We start from the raw sequence: 22,118 nt of genomic DNA, 5'->3' as shown, positions 1-22,118 counted from the left end.
AGTGTCAGGCAGCTGCTACAAAGGCAAATAAAATAATGGGATGTATTAAAAGAGGCATAGATGCTCATGAGGAGAACATAATTTTACCTCTATACAAGTCACTAGTTCGACCACACTTAGAATACTGTGTACAGTTCTGGTCTCCGATGTATAAGAAAGACATAGCTGAACTAGAGCGGGTGCAGAGAAGAGCGACCAAGGTTATTAGCGGACTGGGGGGTCTGCAATACCAAGATAGGTAATTACACTTGGGGTTATTTAGTTTGGAAAAATGAAGACTAAGGGGTGATCTTATTTTAATGTATAAATGTATGAGGGGACAGTACAAAGACCTTTCTGATGATCTTTTTAATCATAGACCTGAGACAGGGACAAGGGGGCATCCTCTACGTCTGGAGGAAAGAAGGTTTAAGCATAATAACAGACGCGGATTCTTTACTGTAAGAGCAGTGAGACTATGGAACTCTCTGCCGTATGATGTTGTAATGAGTGATTCATTACTTAAATTTAAGAGGGGACTGGATGCCTTTCTTGAAAAGTATAATGTTACAGGGTATATACACTAGATTCCTTGATAGGGCGTTGATCCAGGGAACTAGTCTGATTGCCGTATGTGGAGTCGGGAAGGAATTCTTTTCCCCAATGTGGAGCTTACTCTTTGTCACATGGGTTTTTTTTGCCTTCCCCTGGATCAACATGTTAGAGCATGTTAGGCTAGGCTATGGGTTGAACTAGATGGACTTAAAGTCTTCCTTCAACCTTAATAACTATGTTACTATGTAAAATGATTTGTTTGGTTCTCAATGGATATGTACAGATTGTGGGGGACATTAAAAGTGGAAAAAAGTTCTGAAATGGTATGATTTTTTCACTTGACAAAAATATGACATTTTAACATGGGTGTATAAACTTTTTATATCCACTGCTTATTCATTTAAGCATTTTCACAACACTGATGTATCAGTATTAGAATAATGCATAAGATACACTATCCAAAGGTCAATATCTCAATCAATAATGTAATAGGCAAAAAAGAACCAAGCGTGTCAACCCATAAACAGTTATGACTCGATTTGCTCAAGGTGATTCAATAAAGCATTATCATTTACACTTCATAATAAATCAGCAAAATGTTCTTTTGACATAAGCAAATAAACAGACCAATATAAAGTTTAGTAGTGTTTAAAAGGGCTACCCATTGAAGGGAAGAGAAAAAAAAACATGAGAAAGAAAGAAAGAAATTTTCCGGAAAAATTCAGATTTCACAGAGTCTGAATTTTTCATAATATAATTTTTATGTCATGTTCAGCATGACAAATGTCATTGATGTCAATTGAATGCTTGGTGCTCCATGTGACAATGGGGGGTCAATTGAAGAATGGCCCTCTAAGAATTATTTTTCCCATTTTGGCAGATCCGATTTGCACCCAATTTATTCAATTTTAAATCAAATTTCCCAGCCAAAATTAAGCGAATAACCATGTTTGAATTTCAGCAGATTTGCTCATCTCTATTAGATATACAGGAATTTAAAAAATCTGTGAAGATCAGCCTTAAAAGTATTAACATGCTATTTCTAATGCTTTGGAACATTATGACCTATCATACACTTTATATATCTGTCAGCTTAATAGTCATACAGGCATGTGTTCTCAATGGGGAGAGGAAAGAAAACTACTGAAACACAACTCAAATGTTGGTTTATCTTCTCTGGAAACAATAGAATTGGACATATTACAATCTATTTATTATTTTCATGCATTATTGCTATTTAATTACTGCAGGGTATTTAGTTTTTATCTTAGGTTTTGCCTGTTTAGTGGCCAGTGTAAACACGTACTTACACGCTGCATGCACAGAAACCTATATTCCAGTTCATTTCCTTTTTGTTTTTTTGTGTGTGCAAATAAGTGTGTGGCCTTCCTTTTATATAGCTCAACATTAGTTGGGGGCTCGGTCCACCTGGGCCCTTATTCACATTTACATCATCAGACATATGGTAAGGTTTTAATACTAGAGGTTAGGACTAGTGATGAGCGAGTGTACTTGTTGCTCGAGTGACCTACGAGTGTTTGTTAGTGTTTGGAGATTTAGTTTTCATCACGGCAGCTGAATGATTTACAGCCAGGCTGAGTACATGTTGGGGTTGCCTGGTTGCTTGGGAATCCCCACATGTAATCAAGCTGGCTAATAGCTGTAAATCATTCAGCTGCCGCGATGAAAACTAAATCTCCGAGCAGTCATAAATACTCAGAGGTCACCCGAGCATGCTTTGGAAAACCCGAGCAACGAGTATACTCGCTCATCACCAGTTAGGACCGTCACGAGAAGAATCACCTTGACGTGGTGGGATTATTTTTATGCTTTTTTTAAATCAAAATTATGTTAACCAAGTGCTTTATATTATTCTCATGCACTATTGCTATTTATTTACTGCAGAGGTCATTTTGTTTTTATCCTAGGTTTTGTCTGTTTAGTGGCCAGTGTGAACATGCACCTACATGCACACCAATTTATATTTCCAGTTAATTTATTTAGTTTTTTGTTTCATGTTTCAATCTAGCACATTGATTCTACTTGCTCCAGACATTTACCATCAGAAACACCGTCAGGACACCCTCATTAGGTGGTAAACCAGTCACATATACATTGATCTAACGAAAATGGCCACAGTATACTGAGTGGATCATTATCTATTGATGATCAAGACTTTGGATAGAGTGGAAAAGCTGCAGGATAAACAAGAGTTTGTCCAGCCTTGGATCTGTACTGCTAGATGTAATTCATAGAACATAAGGAAAAAAATTATGGTTTTAAGTGGTTATTAGTAGGGACAATTGCATGGGCATTAACAAGCTAGCCTACAAGCAGATATCTCCTAAACCTGTAAATTGACAGAAATGTCTGTAGGGACAACATGATGTTATTCTTTCAAGAACATATATACATGTATACTCTAAAGATTCCCATGCACACTCAACACATAAAACAAATCTCACATTTTGTACAGAGTTCATTTGTCGTCAGTTGTTTTGACAGAAAACACTTGAGAAATCTTTCATCAGAGGACACTTATCCAGCACTGCCATTTTTCTCACAGAAGGGAATAATTCAAGCTGAACACTCACTTCAAAATATATCATAGCACGGTGCAGACCGCAGAGAATTGTACAATTACTTTTAAGTCACTGGACAGCAGCCACTACTTGACTCCCTTATCCTTTTTTTCTCATACTGTACTGTGTATGCATTTTATAAAGAGCTACAGATGTAGCCTGGTCTAAAGTCATAAATCTGATTTATGTAGCAATACAAGATGGCTAATGCATATGTGATCATAGGAGAAGAACCACATTTATCAATGAAATGTTTCTTCAAATTGTGATGAACTCTAAAATTATGTTAATGTATTGAAATAGGCAGCCGTAATAGATATACATATTAATGTGGAATATGTACGTGTCATTATAGTATATGTATGTAATGTCCCATTAGTATATATCATTGGTAAATATGAGACAGATGGTTTTGTTTTGTACTATGTACAGTACTATGAAACATCATCCTAATTTGTTTTTCACAATGAAATGTTTACTTTATGCTGATATTTAAAGGGAATCTGTCAGAAGGATATCACCACCCAAATTATGTATATGTGTATGTAGATCTTTCAAAGAAAAGTCCAGCAATACCTTCACAAGTCAAGTCCACTCATTCCTTACTAAGAAATCAAAGGTTGAATTGATATGCAAATGAGGCTGAAGAGCTATTGTAGATCTGAAGCCTCTGTCACTTCAGCTCTATTTCCTTACTCTATGCTTTGTGACGTAAGGCAAAGGAGCCTTCATTCAAGCAGGAGGATGTGACGCTGGTGGGGAATAAAGCGGAAGAGAGTTACCAATTCAAACACTCTGGTTTCTCAGTAATAGATAAACAGATTGGAAATGTGAAAATAATTCTACATGCACATGCTAGTAATCTGGGGTGGGAAAACCTGCAGACATGTTCCATTTAATGTAAAAACTACTGTACTATTTCGCGCCAATATAAATATAGTTTCTTAACCCCTTAATTACGCATTAAAATGACAGTCATTAAGGGTATTTATTCCCTCATCACTGTTTTACAATGTTTTAAAATGGAAATCAGGTATAAGGTAACATCTGACACCCTGTAGTTTCAGCACTGGCCAATCGGGTCCGATTAACTCCTTAAATACCACTGTCAATCGTGACATCGGTATTGAAGTTGTTGCTAAAGGGTCACAAGACCCCTTAGTAACCATCAGACACATCCTGATGGTTACCATAGTACCCTGAGGTCATGTGATTACCCCAGGGTTTGGTGGCCTGTGAGTTCCAGCAATAAAGTGGCTCTCACAGGCATAGTCAGTGAGTCGCTGACAGTTTCATGCACTGTTGTACATGAGTAGAGCAGTGTATGAGACAAGTGATCACACTGAAAATTATCCATACCCCACAGTAAAAAAGTAAAAAAAGTAAAAATAAAACAGGTAAAAAAGTAAAAAAAAACACCAAAAACCCCACCCATAAATCACTAAAATCTTTTTCACCACTCAAAATGCAAAAGTTGTGATAAAACAAAAATAGCCAAAAAGATACACGAAATTGGTATTACCACATCCAGAACAACCCGTTCCATAAAATTTTCACGTTATTTAATCTGTTTGGCGAACTGCTCAAATTTTTTTTTTTTAAAAAGTCACTTTTTCAAAAAGTAAATAAAAAGCGATTAACCCTTGTGTACCTGACAAATTTGCAGCAAATGCAAAAATTACATTTTTACCACTAAAATGTCACATTTCCACATCTCAATGTTATAAAATTCTGTGTGGCACCTATGTGTTAAAAATACTACACCCCTAGATGAATTCCTTGAGAGGTCTAGTTTCCAAAATGGGGTCATTTGTAGTAGATTTGAGACATGGCATTCACAATCTACCCCAAGCAAATAGCGCTCTTTCCTTTCCTAGCCCTGCAGACGTTTTTGATCACATAAAGGGGTTAGTCGCATTTAGCACAAACTGCTCAACCAATTATGGGGCCGTTTTCTACTATTATCCATTGTGAAAATTATAAACTTGGGGCGAAAACAACATTTTCATGAAAAAAATTAACTTTTTCAATATCAGGACATAATGTTAATCAAATTCTGTGTAGTACCTGTGGGTTCAAAACCATTCCATCAAAGTCTGTCTTCCAAAACATCACTTCTTCCTTTCCGAGCCCTGCTGTACATCCAAGCAGTAGTTTTCCTCCACATATGGGATATGTAGGAGAAATTGTACAACATGTTTTGGGGTCCATTTTCTCCTGTTACCCTTGAGAAATTAAAAAAAATTGTTCTAAAAAATGAATTTTTGTGGGTAAAATGTGATTTTTTTGTTTTTACAGCTCTCTGTAAAGCCTCTAGGGGATCAAGTTTCTCACCACACATCTTGATACATTTCTTAAGGGGTCTAGTTTCCAAAATGGGATCACTGAGGGTTTCTACTGTTCGGGCACATTAGGCACTCTCCAAACACAACTTGGCATCTGCTCTCGATTGCAGCCATTTTTGCATTCAAAAAGTCAAACGGTGCTCCTTCCCTTTCCAGCCCTCCTGTTCATCCAAATAGTAGTATTCATTCACATATAGGGTATCAGCGTACTCAGGAGAAATTGCACAACAAGGGATTCGTAGGGTCAGATGCCATTGAACGGGGGCACCATATCAGCTGACAATTAGTGTGCCAACCTCCGCTGACAGGTAGATTTGGTGTCAGCAAGGAACAGCATAGTGGGGTACTATATATGCTTATTATGCACATGTCCTTTTATTAATGTTGTTTTATTCACCTTTTCTAGCACACACCTTCAATTGTTGTCTGTCTCTATTTTTAGTCATCATACAGCACCCCATTTTGCTCTATCCTCCTATACTTGTACAATTGGATGTTTGCATGATTCACCAGTGTAGGGGCATTTAGGAGTTTTAGGGTCAGCTGTTGAGGAGAAGGGGCGCCATCACTCGTTTATTTGTTTAGGATCTCAACCTCCACTGTTAGGCAGACATTAAGCTCAGGGCGTATGGTGCAGAGTGAACGTAGCCAGCACAGTTATTACACTGTGATTGTTGTTTGTCATTTTTAAGAATATTCATTAAAAGTTATATTTTATCTTTTCACAGCAAAAATTGTTTCAGGGTTTTTTCCTGTTAGCCCCTTTGATTGATAAACCCTACCAGATCATGATTTTCAAAATAATTTTAAATTTTACTAACAACTGGTTCATAAAATATGCCGGCTGCAATACCAAAAATAATCAAGTTTGATATTCCACATGTAAACGCTACGAGCCGGATGGCACATTCTTTCCACTGGTGCCCTGGATATGCCAATTACAAAGACTGCAATGTGAAATGACTTTGGGGTTTCCAAAAAAATCCTCTGTTTCTTTTCATTTATTTCTGTCTCCCTAGGGTCCATTATTTTATAAAGCCCACAATGCATCGGCTGACTGGTTTTGCCAACTCTCCAACATTAATGTGCTCATGATGCGTGCTGACTAGTCTAAACTGTACACATTTTTAACCTCTCGAGAAAAATACTGAAAATGCAACAGAAAATTCCACAAAGACACATAACTAATTCACAAACCCTCAGTGAAAAATTTTCGATTGGTTCAATCACTAATATGTAAATGGATGAAGAAATAATATTGTCTAAATGAATAAAATAATCACTTGGTGGTAGACAGCAGGTCCTGAAGTGGTTAAGACAAATGGTTGCCAGAAGCGTTCCTTATGGCAATTGTATTTTCCAGTCGTGTTTCTTCATGTATGTCTATTATAAATATAACATTTATGGTACCCATTATATCTGTATAGATATACAAGAACTCAATCAGATAACGTAATGCAGTAAAGATTATATAGGTCATCTCCCGGCCATTTGTTCAGCTTCTCATTTAAAAGCGATCTCCTCTCGTTGACATTATGCCAATAACACAGCATTCAGCGTTCTCCACAATCTTTTATCTTTTTAAATCATGTAGCTTAATTTATCCAGTTAGATATGGCTCTGACAGCATTAGACGTCCCATTGCACCACTGTTGAAAGGAATGCTTATAATGCTGTTTGAGTAGAGACAGAAACGGAACATGTTGTGCAGCCAGCCACACCACAGACTCAATATTCTCAGCGGACTAAAGAGGGTTATCTTCCATACTGTGCAGAAAACTCCCTGAATCCTTCAAAGGAATCTGACTGCCTACAGTAAGCAGATGTGTATTTTCCTAAAGAAAGCAATTGTACTGTAGAAAATGTAAAGAGTGGAAAATAAAATCAGCGTGATAAGCACAGTAAATGGGTCATAAGGATGGGAGCTCGCTGTAGAACGATTCAATCAGCGTATACACATGGGTGTAACGTTATGTATCCTCTGTAATGTCACAGAGATTTAGAAAGAAGGAAACTGCTTGATGGCTCCATTATTCCAGATGACTTAATTAAAAGTTGTGCCACACAATAGTTATTGGAGGCTCATAAAGTAAAGTGTGCATCAGAGACCACATTACTACTGAAGGCCATATGTGTACATGGTAAATATATACGATTTATATTTGTCATTATTTTACTCTCAATACATCCTTAATATTACCCTCTCATGGAAGGTATCAAATCTATCTATCTATCTATCTATCTATCTATCTATCTATCTATCTATCTATCTATCTATCTATCCAATATCTATCTATCAGTCATCTATCTTTCCATCCATCTCTCCATCCATCTCTTTCATATCTATCTATCTATCTATCTATCTATCTATCTATCTATCTATCTATCTATCTATCTATCAATCTATCTAGCTAGCTAGCAATGTATCTAGCAATCTATCTATCTCTCTTTCCATCTCTGTCATATCTTCTATCTATATCTATCTATCTGTCAATCTATCTATCTATCTATCTATCTATCTATCTATCTATCTATTGTGGTGTAGTGACCCCTGTTACAGGTAGGGGGCTTCCCAGAGTGCACATGGAGGCCATAGGAATGCATGGTAATCGAAGATATAGCTGTTGTGATGAGACAAAGTCCGGCAGAATTTAGATGGCCGGTATGTGTGTCAGAGGAGGATACTCTGCGCTGTCAGTCTGAATTTGTGTTGCGGTCTGGGACCAGTAGTCCCACATGTAAATGTGTAGTTCTAATGGGAGATTGGCAGGGCTAGTTATGAGAGATGGGAGGGTCAAACTAGCCACACACACACTCCCATCTAGGTGAGTGGTTAGTTCCATATAATGTGACTGAGGTCTGGTCACATGGGCTCTGAGTCTGGACCTGAATGGTCTGTGCTGGAAGGTCCTGGAGAGCCCATGTGTTGGGAGTGTCGTCTCCCTGGAGAGCACATGGTGGGGCTTTGGACCTGGCACATGCCAGTGCTGTGGAACGGTCTGATAACCGTGGGTAATGTTGACCGGGGTCAGTGAGAACATCTGAAGGATACCTCTGTGGAGGAGAGGTGTCATGGATCCCAATGGCTGGGGATCGCACTGGACAAGCAAAATAACATAAATAACGGACGAGCTCTAGGGTGATGGAACCTGGGCTGACCGCTGCCCTACTCCTGACAAACACAACTAGAAATAGCCAGGGAGCGTGCCTACGTTGATTCTAGACGCCACGCGCCAGCCTAAGAGCTAACTAGCACTGCAGAGGAAATAAAGACCTAGCTTGCCTCCAGAGGAATGAACCCCAAAAGGTATAGTTGCCCCCCACATGTATTGACGGTGAAATGAGAGGAAGGCACGCACATAGAGATGAAAATAGATTTAGCAAAATGAGGCCCGCTATAACTAGAAAGCAGAATGATACAAAAGGGGTCTGAGCGGTCAGCAAAAAACCCTAATCAAAAACCATCCTGAGATTACAAGAACCCATGTGCCAACTCATGGCACATGGGGAGAACCTCAGCCCACTAGAGCTACCAGCTAGCATAGAGTCATAATTAGCAAGCTGGACAAAAAACCAAACAACTAAAAAACAGAACTTAGCTTATCCTTAGATCTGGGAGCAGGTAGTCAGGAACCAAACTGAGCACATCTGAGTACATTGATAGCCGGCAAGGGAATGACAGAAAAGCCAGGTTAAATAGGAAACACCCACCTGATGGACAGGTGGAAAGCAGAGACCGCAACCCACCAAAGTCACCCAGTACCAGCCGTAACCACCAGAGGAAGCCCAAAAACAGAATCCACAACAGAGAGGTATCCGAGAACCTGTGCGGCACCAACAGGTAATGGAAAGGGATCCGTGTGTTATGCTGACCGGGGTCAGAGGAGAGAGACATTGTGTATGGGGCACCTCTGAAGCCAAGAAGTGTCCAGGAACCTGTGAAGGTCGCCAGCAGGTAACGGACGAAGTCCGTGTCTTATGCTGACCAGGGTCAGAGACAAACTGTGGTAAAGCTGAATATATGCAGACGGTGTTCATGCTGTTATCAAGTTCCTGTGGATGTGGTTTTGCTGATGTGAAATAAACCTAAGAGACGGTGTTTTGTAAGAAAACCGTGCCCAAGTGCGTTAATCCCGTGCCAAGCGAGTGTCCCCCAAGACACGTAGTAGGCGCTATGCTACACTATCTATCTATCCATCTATCTCTCCTTCCATCTCTGTCATATCTTCTATCTATCTATCTGTCTACCCCATATCTATCTATCTATCTATCTATCTATCTATCTATCTATCTATCTTATAGCTATCTCTGTCACACCTATCCACTTACCTACCTATAAATCCATCTATTTATATCAATTTACATCAAAATGCTAGTTGTGAAGTTATATTTAACTACCGTATATTAGATTTATAAAGTATATATCAATCTCTTGTTCATCAGAATCTAGTTTCACTGCTGTCCCTTGGCTTATCTGAGTACATAATGTTGCAAATTTGGCATGATGAGGTTTTAACAAAAAATTAGATTAGACATAAAGAACATAGGAACATAATTGTGAATTTTGGGATTTAATGTCACTACTAGTGATGATCGAGCACTGAAATGCTCAAGTGCTCAGTACCCAGTACCCAAATCAATCAGGTTGGATCCTTGGATAAGCTCAACTCAAGTAGCGGGCATAATGGAAGTGAATGGGAAACACAAGCATTTTTCCACAGGATCGTAGCTTGCAGATGAGAGAGACACATTTAATGCAGCGAGAGACACAACAAACAAACACGTCCCCGCAGTTGTTCAGCTCACAAAGGGTATGGATGACAGAGGAGTCCCTGTGCTCCTAGCAGTGGAATACCCAGCTTCAGTGGCTCAGATGATTCAAATGAGCTTCTTACGGGGACTTGAGCACCACGCGATCCTTGGCACTGCTCGATACGCGGTCAAGAACCCCAATACTCGATCGAGTACCGAGCAATGCTGATAACCCATCACTAGTCACTAGTCAATACCTAAATTGTAGAAGAAAATTATGGATTCATTACATTCAAGAATCCTTATTTAGTCATAAAGCTAAAGGACAATTAACTCCTTGAGGTAAAAATTTGAACATTTTGGGGTAGAAAAGTTTCTAATAATGTAAGTAACAATTCATCGTCTGTTGTACTTAATTGTTTCCATAGCAACCAGCCCGTCAAAATACTGTGTTTAAAAAGAGCCTGTCACTTGCTGAAAAAAATAGTTAACTACTTTGTAAAAAAATCCCTGAGCTCCCCTTATTCAGACTTTTTTCCATTTTGTCTTGCATTGTTCCATCAAAGAGTTATTCACATTTGTTTCTTCTGATGTTCACAATGTGAAATCTCTGCTTGAAGTCCAACTGGGTGTTTCTTTAACCCCTTCCCGAACTCCGCCATACTATTACTGCCAACCCCTGTCACATGATCAAGGGTCGGCGATGCGTCAGGATGGTAACCATAGAGGTCCTTGAGACCTCTATGGTTACTGATGCCGGCCTGCTGTGAGCGCCACCCTGTGGTCGGCGCTCATAGCAAGCCTGCAATTCAGCTACATAGCAGCGATCTGATCATCGCTGCTATGAAGCAGAGCCGATCCAGTTGTGCCAGCTTCTAGCCTCCCATGGAGGCTATTAAAGCATGGCAAAAGTAAAAAAAAATGTTTTAAAAAATATGAAAAAAATAAAAAATATATAAACGTTTAAATCACCCCCCTTTCGCCCCATTCAAAATAAACCAATAAAAAAAAATCAAACATACACATATTTGGTATCACCGGGTTCAGAATCGCCCGATCTATCAATAAAAAAAAGGATTAACCTGATCGCTAAACGGCGTAGCGAGAAAAAAATTTGAAACGCCAGAATTAAGTTTTTTTGGTCACCGTGACATTGAATTAAAATGTAATAATGGGCGATCAAAAGAACATATCTGCATCAAAATGGTATAATTAAAAACACCAGCTCGGCACGCAAAAAATAAGCCCTTACCTGACCCCAGATCACGAAAAATGGAGACCCTACAGTAACGGAAATTTGCCAATTTGTTTTTTTTTTTTAAGCAAAGTTTGGAATTTTTTTTTACCACTTAGATAAAACGTAACCTAGACATGTTTGATGTCTATGAACTCATAATGTCCTGGAAAATCAAAATGGTGGGTCAGTTTTAGCATTTAGTGAACTTAACAAAAAAGCCAAACAAAAAACTAAAAACAAGTGTTGGTTGTTTTTTGCAATTTCACCGCACTTGGATTTTTTTTCCCATTTTCTAGTATACAACATGCTAAAACCAATGATGTCGTTGAAAAGTGCAACTTGTTCCGCAAAAAACAAGCCCTCACATGGTCATATTGACGGAAAAATAAAAAAGTTATGGCTCTGAGAAGGAGGGGAGCAAAAAACGAGAACGCAAAAATGGAAAAGGGCAAGGTTGTGATGGGGTTAAAGTATTTTTCCCTGGTGACAAGCTCTTTCACCCCTACTATCCATACGCTACCAATCACAGCTCAAAGCTGATATAGTAGTCTAGCAGTCTCAGATGCTGCAGAGCTGTGATTGGCAGTGTCTTTGAGGGAGACATGAAAATGTATGCCCTCAAAGAAGACTGTAAAGAACCATCTAGTTAGACTGCAAGCAGATATTTTACAAAGTGAACTTCAGTAGAAGAAAAAGGTTAACAAAAGTGTAATGTAGTGAAGAGGTACAAAATGGAAAAGATCATCAAAATCAGGGGAGTTCTGGAAATTTTAAAAAGTATTTTGCTACATTTTTTGGTCAAGTGACAAGTCTTTTTTAAATGCTACGTTTGGTGACAAAACCATGTGACCTATACAACATTTACAACATGTCAGGTGATTTCTATAACTTTCCTGTGTAATGCCCAGTTCTAATCTAAATGATGAAATACTGACATCTGTCAATCAAATCAATCAAATCAGAATGGTGTCACTTACTACAGTATCTAATCTACTAAGAGACCTGTTATAGCACAGAGAGTAACTCAAACTGGAGAGAATACGGAACAGGGAGTTTTCATCCAAGAAGCTAGAGGCAGTTATGCGAGATAACATATGGTCCCAGGATAAAATTGTAGAACATGGACTTAATCCAGGGATTCAGAAAAGTAATAAAAAGTGATAATGAACTGAACTCTAAGGTACAAGAAGGTAGGAGTCTGTTTTTTGATCAATTTGATAAAGGGACATTTTGTGGTGGAATTAAGCTTTAAGCCTTGGTCAGGCGCACCTCGGTCACTTACAAGTTCAGGCGAATTGCACCTGACAGGCACAAGTTAGAAAACCACCACATAATATCTAATTATCTCAATTTATGGGCTCTAAAAGTAATTGGTGACATTTATAGGGATGTAATGAAAGCGAGTACACAAAGCCAGATTCAAAAGAAAACTAATTTAATAACCATAAATGTAATGAAACACAAAAGTACCCAAATTTCACAACTACCACCAAATAGCCTCCAGTTTTCAGAACATGACTATTAAAAACAGTTTAAAAACTATTTAAACATTAAAATTAACAAAATCCTAATTGTAAGGCACTTAGAGCCCATTCTACAGAATGGGAGGAATTTAACTAAGCAATAGCACGTGTAAAAAAAACTTGGGTATACTAATAGATCACAGACTGCACATGAGTCAACAGTGTAATGCAGCAGCAAAAAAGGCAAGCACAGTTCTAGGATGTATTAAAAGGGAACCTGTCACCTGAATTTGGCGGGACCAGTTTTGAGTCATATGGGCGGGGTTTTCGGGTGTTTGATTCACCCTTTCCTTACCCGCTGGCTGCATGCTGGCCGCAATATTGGATTGAAGTTCATTCTCTGTCCTCCGGAGTACACGCCAAATTCAGGTGACAGGTTCCCTTTAAGAGAAGCATAGAGTCTAAATCATGCAAAGTAATAATCCCCCTCTACTTCTCCTTGGTCAGGTCTTATGTGGATTACTGTGTCCAGTTCTGGGCACCACATTTTAAATAAGACATTGAAAAACTTGAGCACGTTCAAAGAAGAGCTACCAGCATGGTGATCGGACTGCAAAGTATGTCCTATGAGGAATGGTTAAAGGATGTTGGAATGTTTAGCTTGCAACAAAGAAGGCAAAGAGAAGACTTAACAGCTGTCTACAAATATCTGAAGACATGTCACAGTGTAGAGGCATCATCCTTATTCTCATTTGCACATGGAAACACGAAAAGCAACAGAATGAAACTGAAAGGGGGGAGACACAACTTTTTGACAGAGAGGGTGATCAATGAGTGGAACAGTCTGCCACGAAAAGGGCTGAGTTCTATCTGAGATGGTTTAGTGAATCCTGCATTAAGCAGGGTGTTGGGTGTTGGAGTATTGATGACATTGGAAGTTCCTCTCAACTCTAACATTCTATGATTCTTAGAAGCTACTGGAGCCATATTAACTCAGATTCAGACATCAAAAGTTCAGCAGAAGTAACACATTGGCAGAAAAAAAGCAAGGTTGGCGGATCATATTTTCATATCATATCAGTGATTATTATGTGTACAGGCGCAATGTGCCTGAGAGGCCATTTCTAAGAAAATCCTCTTATTTGCAAAAGAACCCTACTTGTTTCTAAAAAAAATCCACAAACTTTGCAATATTCCTTCATAAAAAGAGCAAGATAAACAATTGTCATGAAAACCCCCCAAGAAAGTACTAAGACCCTTCAGGCGCAATGAGCCTGAAAAGCCACGAAGGTCATATTTGCTCTCTGCAAGGACAGCAGCAAAAATGAGTAGGGAGGTTTCATCAAGCAGCACCTAAAGATAGGAAGGTACTGGGAAGGGCAGGATCCCCTGCCATCTTGGACAGGAGGGGGAAACAAAAATATGTGAGTCATTCCTATTGCCTGTCATTCCTATTGAGCCAGAATCTGGGTTAAAGTGAACCTGTTACAAAAAAAAACACTTGTAACCTGCAAATATGGGTTTAATTTGCAGATAAATAGCATTCTGGTCTTGTCCTGCATGGCACTCACCCTTTGAGCTCCACTGCCGGAAGTAAACTAAGTTTATTCCTCCTGGCAGGGTTCAGTGTCCAGTCATTGGGAAAGCACTGGCGCAAGTTTAGTCACCACTCTGTGTATAGAGAGCAGCGGCTGTAACCCATTACTTTCAATTATTTCCCTATACAGCCTCCAGGGACTGGGGAGGGTGAGCACTTTTCTTTGTGACCTCCTTACCAATGCAACCCCTGGGAGCAATGTGTTTAGTGTGCAAGAAATGTGGACTGGACTGTAACATTCCTACCACTGAAGACACCAATTGCATAATGTGTATTATGTCTTGTGTCTTGTTATATATTGTGTCATGTGAATTGCTTTGTATAGTACTGTATAATATGTAGAATGTGATAACATAAGATAAGTAGCATAGATAGTGACTATAGTTAGAGAGTGACATTAGAGTAAGGATAGTGTTAATGTTCGGGATTAGCCCAAAGTAGGAGTGGTTTAGTATTAAGGAAAGAGACCACTTCCTGTAGTTAGAGAGATAGGGTCAGGTTCAAGCATAAGTAGAAAGTGTCTATGAGCACCATTGGCTCTGGCTATCTGGGACACAAGTTTTTTTGGTATATTTATTCCAGGTTTATATTAGATGACATGTGAATGTTGACAACTTTCCCAAAATTTCCAGGAGATTTTTTTTAAAAAGAAGATGCTTTCTTGACTCTCAAAAGAGAAGGCAAATCTACTTGGTACTCTCTACTATTAAAATTTTACTTAGCCATTCCCATTTCTGCAGTCCTGTTAACTCCTGTAATCAACTGCAGACAATATCCTGACACTCATCTTGAGGTTAGGGTGTTGTCTTTAGCTTCGTACAAGTAAAGAAAAGTGCAGGGTTGATCTGAGGTCTCCATTATAGGCATCTGGTTTGTGATCTGTATAATCAAAGGTTTCGGTTTTGGTCTTGAGTCTGTATAGCGAGTCTGGCATGGGGTCTATAAATATGGCGCGTTTGGTATGAGTTGCATATAAAATGAACTCTGGTCTGTAGTAAGTTTAAATGGGGGAAGGGATCTCAATATCTTAAAGGGGTCTGATCTGGGAGTTTTTGTTTTGAGTGTGAGGTCTGTGTTTTCTCGGATGCTGTTTTGAGGTCTTAACTTTGATATGTGTAGTCTGTATTTGTTTATGGGGTCAAGCATGTAAAGGTCTGTTTTGACGATCACGAGAAAACACAGACAGACAACTTTAAAGTATGTAATCACATGGCATATAGACTCATGGGTCCCTTGCTATACATATTAATGCATTTATTTACTGTATATTTACATATTGTAAGGAGAAGGACACACTGTGCACGTTCCCCCTTGAATATACGAGCACTGTTATAGTGTATAATGTGAATTGAGATGTGTCATTAGTGTTGGTGTTGTGTTCTGCCTGACAGTAGGAAGAGTTAGAGTTAATGATTTGGACTAGTCCAGAGTAGGAGGGGCTAAGTTTAAGGGACAAAGACAGATTCCTGCCAAGAAGTTATATAGGACCCAGCATGTGATAGAAACAGACCTAAGGTCAGACTAGACAGCAAAGCAGCATAATGTGAGAGTCTCTGATGTGGGTGGAGACCGAGATCTGGAGTAATGAAAGAAAAAGTAACCAAAGGACAAAGCATTGGATTGATGGTGGGTACTGGGATAGGATGCCTATCAGTATTGCCCCGAGTTTATGACTCAAATAGATAATGGGCCAGGATGGAACAGAGAATGTGAGATGAAGAGATTGCCCTGGTTGCAAGTTCCGAGGCATCAGCACGCTGAAAAGATAAGTACTGGCCATATTGGCAAGCTAGTTCCCTTAACAGGGAAGAGGATGTGGAATTCTGGAATGAGAATAGGACTCTCATTAACTATGCTGTTGCAGTGTGCTGGGTGGTGGTGAAGACAGAGAAATGTGAGGCAGAAGCAAGTAAACCTGAAGAGGTAGAGAGACTGTGTCTGAAGATGCTTCCTATTGTGAAGGAAACATTTGTGAAATTATACATAAACTATCTATTGTATATAATCCCAACCAATTTGATGTTCAGTAAAAGACTGTTTATTTTTCACTGGTGGTCTCCTTCAATGAACTGTTCAACATCCGGTCCTGCCAGCTGAAATCAAATGCATCATTCAGCCTGCAAGGGCATTGCAAATAAAAAAAAACTGACGGTCAGTTAAACTGGCCAATTTGTGCGCTAAACGCTCTAATTTTTTCATATTTCTAGTGCAGTAATGCAGTTAATTTTTCATGTTTACATGTTTTAGCGCCGCAGTGTGCTGCCTTATTTATTTGACTGCAAGGGCATAGCGTCTCCGTAGGCATAGTCCACACACCAATCCAGGACCGCCACCATCATATAGCGTGTTGGGGCATGAAAGATGCCATAATATATTATCACAGTTTACATACAATGCTACCCCTTGCTATACATCTCTAAACATTCTCTAAATTATGCCCCTCCTGGTCTACACAACACTTTACAAAAGGGAGACATCAATACTTTAATATTTAATATTAATCCACATCTACTATATGGCAAAATTTTGGCAACATTTCTAGTATGGTATAAAGAGAAATACCATAGAGAGAAGTACCAAGAGAAGCTCTGTAATGCTGTTTTCTGTCTCACAGCAAGAAGTAAATTCCATCATGGAACAAATGCAGCATAAGCTGATTTTCCCTACCAAGGAAACAAACCAGTAATTTGTCTCAGAACACAGAGAAAAAAATATCAAAGAAAAAGCATTTGACACTCTCTGACAGATACATCATGTACAACATAACTGCAGCAAATTATGGAAATCGCACGATAGAACATTTAAATGCATAGTTCCAGCTTACCGCCAGTACAAATAACTCAATAAATGTAGATATTTTTACAATTTTTAAATGACCATTTTACATGTACATTGTTATATTCATGCATTATAAAATGCCTTACCCCATTCTTAGGATATGCTATCCATCCAAGGTCACCCATGACAGAGCGAGAATCCAGTAAGTTCACTAAAAAGAAAAACAAGAAGACATTATTTTTATATTTAGTATTCAATTTAAGATTTTCGGGGGGGAGTCATCATTCAGTTATCTATAGCATGTCCAATAACAATTATAAAAAATTATATTGTCAAATTCATCTATAATGATCTCATAAGGTTAAAACCAATATATCTAGCTTAGTTGGGTGAAACATCTAACAATGTTCACCAAAATTGTTTCATGCACAATTTCATAAAATATGATATCCTAACCTGATAGCTGTTAATGTAATTCAGTATAATTGGTATAGGCCTCTCCTTGCCTGGGGTTATCATTTACATTTTTCTGTGCAATATCAGATATTTCCATGGAAATGACCTTACGAGAGAATTTAGTAGAGGGCAACCTAGTGAGCAGTTATCACCAATTGACAAACCTACTATTTAGTGGTGTTTAATTCAGCCAGCCATTTTACACATCAGCTTGTCTAATCTCTATGGCTTTAGATCTTCTGGACAAAGACCTCTCTGAGATCTGATAGACCTCCATCTGCTCCAATGTCTATGGTCACCTTTAACATTTTTAATGAGATGCTAATAAAATCTGATGCCATTAGCACTTCACTGAATCCCTTTTGACTCTCCATTAGGCCATAACAAAATAAACACATCTTTGCTAAACACATATTTTAAAACCGCTGCGAGTTGTTGAGGAGTTAATACCCAGGCCACCATCATGAATAGCCATTTTATAGCTTGTTTACAAGCAATTTTCTCAGAAGCCTGTCAAATTAAACGCAATGATGGATGTGATGCTCAATCAGGGTCATACCATAATTTAGCCTTTCAGGTCAAATTTCTAGCGGTTTCTCTCATTGACTCACTACAATTGTTTTCCATGGTCTTATCCCATAACTTGTATTAAACATACAATCGGAATGTGTGTGGGAGTCATAAATTGCTCATGAACTGATAAGGAAAAGCTTGTTGCTTGTTACAATTGACAAACGGTATGTATTATAAATGAAAGATAAGACTGTTTTGGTCACCAGGACAAAAGAATTGGTTGCTTTTATCTGGAATGAGAAGTGAGTTGTATTTTCTTTATAGAAGACTATGGAGGCTGAGACGGGAACTAGAATTTCACCCTTCCTTGTCTTATTTGATGGGAAAAAGGCATTTCATCTATTGATAAAATAATGACATAGCAAATGTTCACAATTTTTGTTCATCTTTATTCTGTACTGTTAACAAAGATTTCTCATGTTTTTTAGTTATGGCCTACAATTCAAACTGCATACATTTCTGATTACACTTTGACTGGTTAACTTCCTAACAATTAGTCACTCTTGAATAAAGTGAATACAGAAAATGTGTAAAGTTGGACATGCTCATTTATTTGCTTTTGCATATCTTTCAATCGGTTGTCTCAATTTCCTTTTTACATAAATTGCAAAGTGTTTGCATTACTTCTTATTTAATTTTCCTGGCAGTTGTGGATGACATTTTTGCTGTTCAACCCGACCGCTGTTTTGTTTTTACAGAGCTCCTGATTTTCTATTATTATACAGTTTGAACGCTGCTGACTGGCATGATCAATTCCTTAGATATCTTTTTGTATCCTTTTCCTGTTTTATACAGTTCTACTACCTTTTTCTGTTAATCCTTTGACAGTTCTTTTGTTTTCTCCATGACTCACAATCCAGAAACATCAGTGGCTGAATGAAAGATGCAAGAGTCTGTCTGGATCCCAGATACTCACTCAGATTTTATGCACACACACTGATTACAGGTCACAGGTCATTACGTTACCTTTAGTAGCCATTCAAACCCATATGTCAACTTCTGTGCATGGTATCAAGCCTAAATCAACAGGGTATGTAAACTTTTGATCAGGATAATTTGGATGTTTTGAGTTGTCATTATGATTTTAAAAGGGAAAACACAGTAGTTTGGCAATAAATGGCTTCACCCAACCACCAACCATGAGTGAAAAAGTTTTGATGTCATCATTCATATTCTCTGAAAAAAAAAAGGCAAAGAAAGCAAAAATTCTGCTGGGGCATGTAAACTTTTGAGCACAATTGTACATATTCCCCATCCCTTTACAATGCTATTTCAAACATGCCCATTTGAATTTTAGGCTTTGCCCGCCACCACCATCATGTCTACCGCCATGTCATTATGTGTCCCTTGCTTTTAATTTTCAGAGGGCCATCATGTTCTGTGAAACCTGCATTTTGTAAGGTCCACAGCTCATTTTTGCCACTGGAACCCAATGAAACCACTGTCATAGCGGGTGAAGCCGCTGTAAGGTGAATATAAAACAGGAGTGGGGGACCTGTATGATCAATGTCAGTAAATTGGATTCTACCAGACACCAAAAGCATTATAATTAAATTCAGAATACAGTGTATGCAAGCAAGGGCTTGTATTGTGGTCAGTCTGCCAGGCCTGAAACCCATGTCAGGAACAACAATTACAAGCCTCATTTTACTTGGAAGGAGCCTCCTCAAGGGAAAGAGACTGGAGTACCACTGATCAATCTGCACAAGCCTACGCACTCTTCTGGAAACTACCCAACTAGGCAGAATGTATCTTTTGCATGGCTTTGAGCAATAATGGAGTAATTACAGGATATGTCCCAGAGAGTGTTGAAGTCTGTGGAATGAATTACTCAGGTGACAGGCAGTGCTACAGAGCTCAAGTAGAGGCCTTAGCATGGCAATGACAATTGTTATGATCCGGTGACCTAGGAGCCGCATGAGAGACTTTCTCAGGAGTAGGTGGAAACCTGTACTGACCTCAAACCCTAAACTGACACCGCAACTAGAGGTAGCCGAGGGGTGTACCTAACATGTCCTAGACACCTCGACACAGCCGGAGGACTAAATACCCCTATAGGTGGAAATGGGAATTCTATCTTGCCTCAGAGCAGAACCCCAAAGGATAGGCAGCCCCCCACAAATATTGACTGTGAGTATAAGAGGAAAGACACACGCAGGCAGAAAAACAGAATTTAGCAAAAGAGGCACTTCTAGCTAAATAGAAAAGGATAGGACAGAATTCTAAGCGGTCAGTATTAAAATCCTAAAAATATCCACAGCAGAAAATACAAATATACTACATCTAACTAAAGACATAGCAAGTATATCTGCAACTCCTGAGAATCCAGCATGACTGAAAAATCCAAACAAAGTCTAAGCTGGACAAAAACACAATGAATTGCACTGAATTGAAAAACACACTGCATGTGTGCACAGAGACAAAAAAACAGACACTTTTCTTAGCTGAATTGGCAGCAGAGCATGAGGAACCAGAGAGAGATGCAATCCCTCCAAGAACAATGGACAACTGGCCAGGAGTAATGGATCCTGCACACCTAAATACCTAGTAAAGCTGCAATCAGCAGAAACACCTTCCCTGGATTACAACCCCAAGACAACTGCACTACCACTAACAACCACTGGAGGGAGCCCAAGAGCAGAATTCACAACAGACAATGTTCCAATGTAGAGTCTCTACACGTGCATTGACCATCAACATGGCATCGAGGCTGTCCACCTCTTTCTGGGGGCTTCCGACTAGGATGGCCCTCTGTGTGAATTCATCCTCGAGCTGCTGCATTATGTCCTTACCCATAATTTTTTTGTCTATATGGACCAGTTTTACCTACAGAGCCATGGCACAGCCATGGGCGCGGCCTGTGCACCCTCGTATGTTAATCTCTTCCTGGGATCCTGGGAGAGATTCCTTTTTGATGACGAGGGCCCGCAGGCCGCTTCCTATGTGCTGTGCTGGCATCATTATATAGATGATATTTTCTTTTTGTGGGAAGGGACGGTGCAGCAGCTCGGGGACTTTATGGGGACTCTTTGAATATCCATCTTACATACACATATGATGTTAAAAAAGTGAATTTTCTGGATGTCTCTTTTGAGGTCGACCATGATGGTCGCATCCAGACGGATGTATATCCGAAACCAACATCCGTTAATGCTCTGATTCATGTGTCCTCAGCTCACAATCCACCTACGATTAGGGCCGTCCCGGTCGGTCAGTTCTTAAGGATGAGGCGGATTTGCTCATCGGATGCCAAATTTGAAATTCAGGCTACTGATCTTAAAGGGAACCTGTCACCTGAATTTGGCGGGACCAGTTTTGGGTCATATGGGCGGGGTGTTTGATTCACCCTTTCCTTACCCGCTGGCTGCATGCTGGCCGCAATATTGGATTGAAGTTCATTCTCTGTCCTCCAGAGTACACGCCTGCGCAAGGCAATATTTTGGAGTTGGTTTGCTTTGCTGTTTCTTTTGTTTTGGAATGGGCTATTTTTAGGCCCTATTGTAATGATTACAATATGTTATTGAGGCTTTTGTTTCTATTAATGTTCCAATATGTGTAAGGCTGTGGCCTGAATAGGTCTGCGGGGCATATTAACTCAGTCTCCCAAATGTGCTTAAAATATATAGAAACTGGCCAATACGCCACCACCATTTTTTTTGTAATGACCCAAATTTAGAAAATGTAAGGGAAGCAACAGTTTAATAAAGAGACACAAGTCTCATTTAGGAGCCTGGAAAAGTCAGCAATGGTTTTTGTCCAGCACCAGACAATGTAAATTGCTAAGGAATATGTATGCCCTAT

General features: G+C 39.2%; 1 protein-coding gene across 6 annotated transcripts in view; it reads right to left on the bottom strand.

Moving 5' to 3' along the window:
* The window catches only part of EPHA5 (EPH receptor A5), a 604,949-nt gene that overhangs the window by 532,813 nt on the left and 50,018 nt on the right, over window positions 1–22,118 (bottom strand). For all 6 annotated transcript variants that reach the window (XM_077275159.1, XM_077275141.1, XM_077275149.1 and 3 more), the window contains exon 2: window positions 17,435–17,499. In XM_077275159.1, coding sequence (XP_077131274.1) covers window positions 17,435–17,499 — 65 coding nt within the window. The remainder of the gene's footprint in view (window positions 1–17,434; window positions 17,500–22,118) is intronic.

The sequence above is a fragment of the Ranitomeya variabilis genome, chromosome 1, assembly GCF_051348905.1.
Source record: "Ranitomeya variabilis isolate aRanVar5 chromosome 1, aRanVar5.hap1, whole genome shotgun sequence".
Taxonomy (NCBI): domain Eukaryota; kingdom Metazoa; phylum Chordata; class Amphibia; order Anura; family Dendrobatidae; genus Ranitomeya; species Ranitomeya variabilis.
The sequence above is the reverse complement of the archived record's forward strand: the minus strand, read 5'-3'. Positions and strand labels throughout refer to the sequence as shown.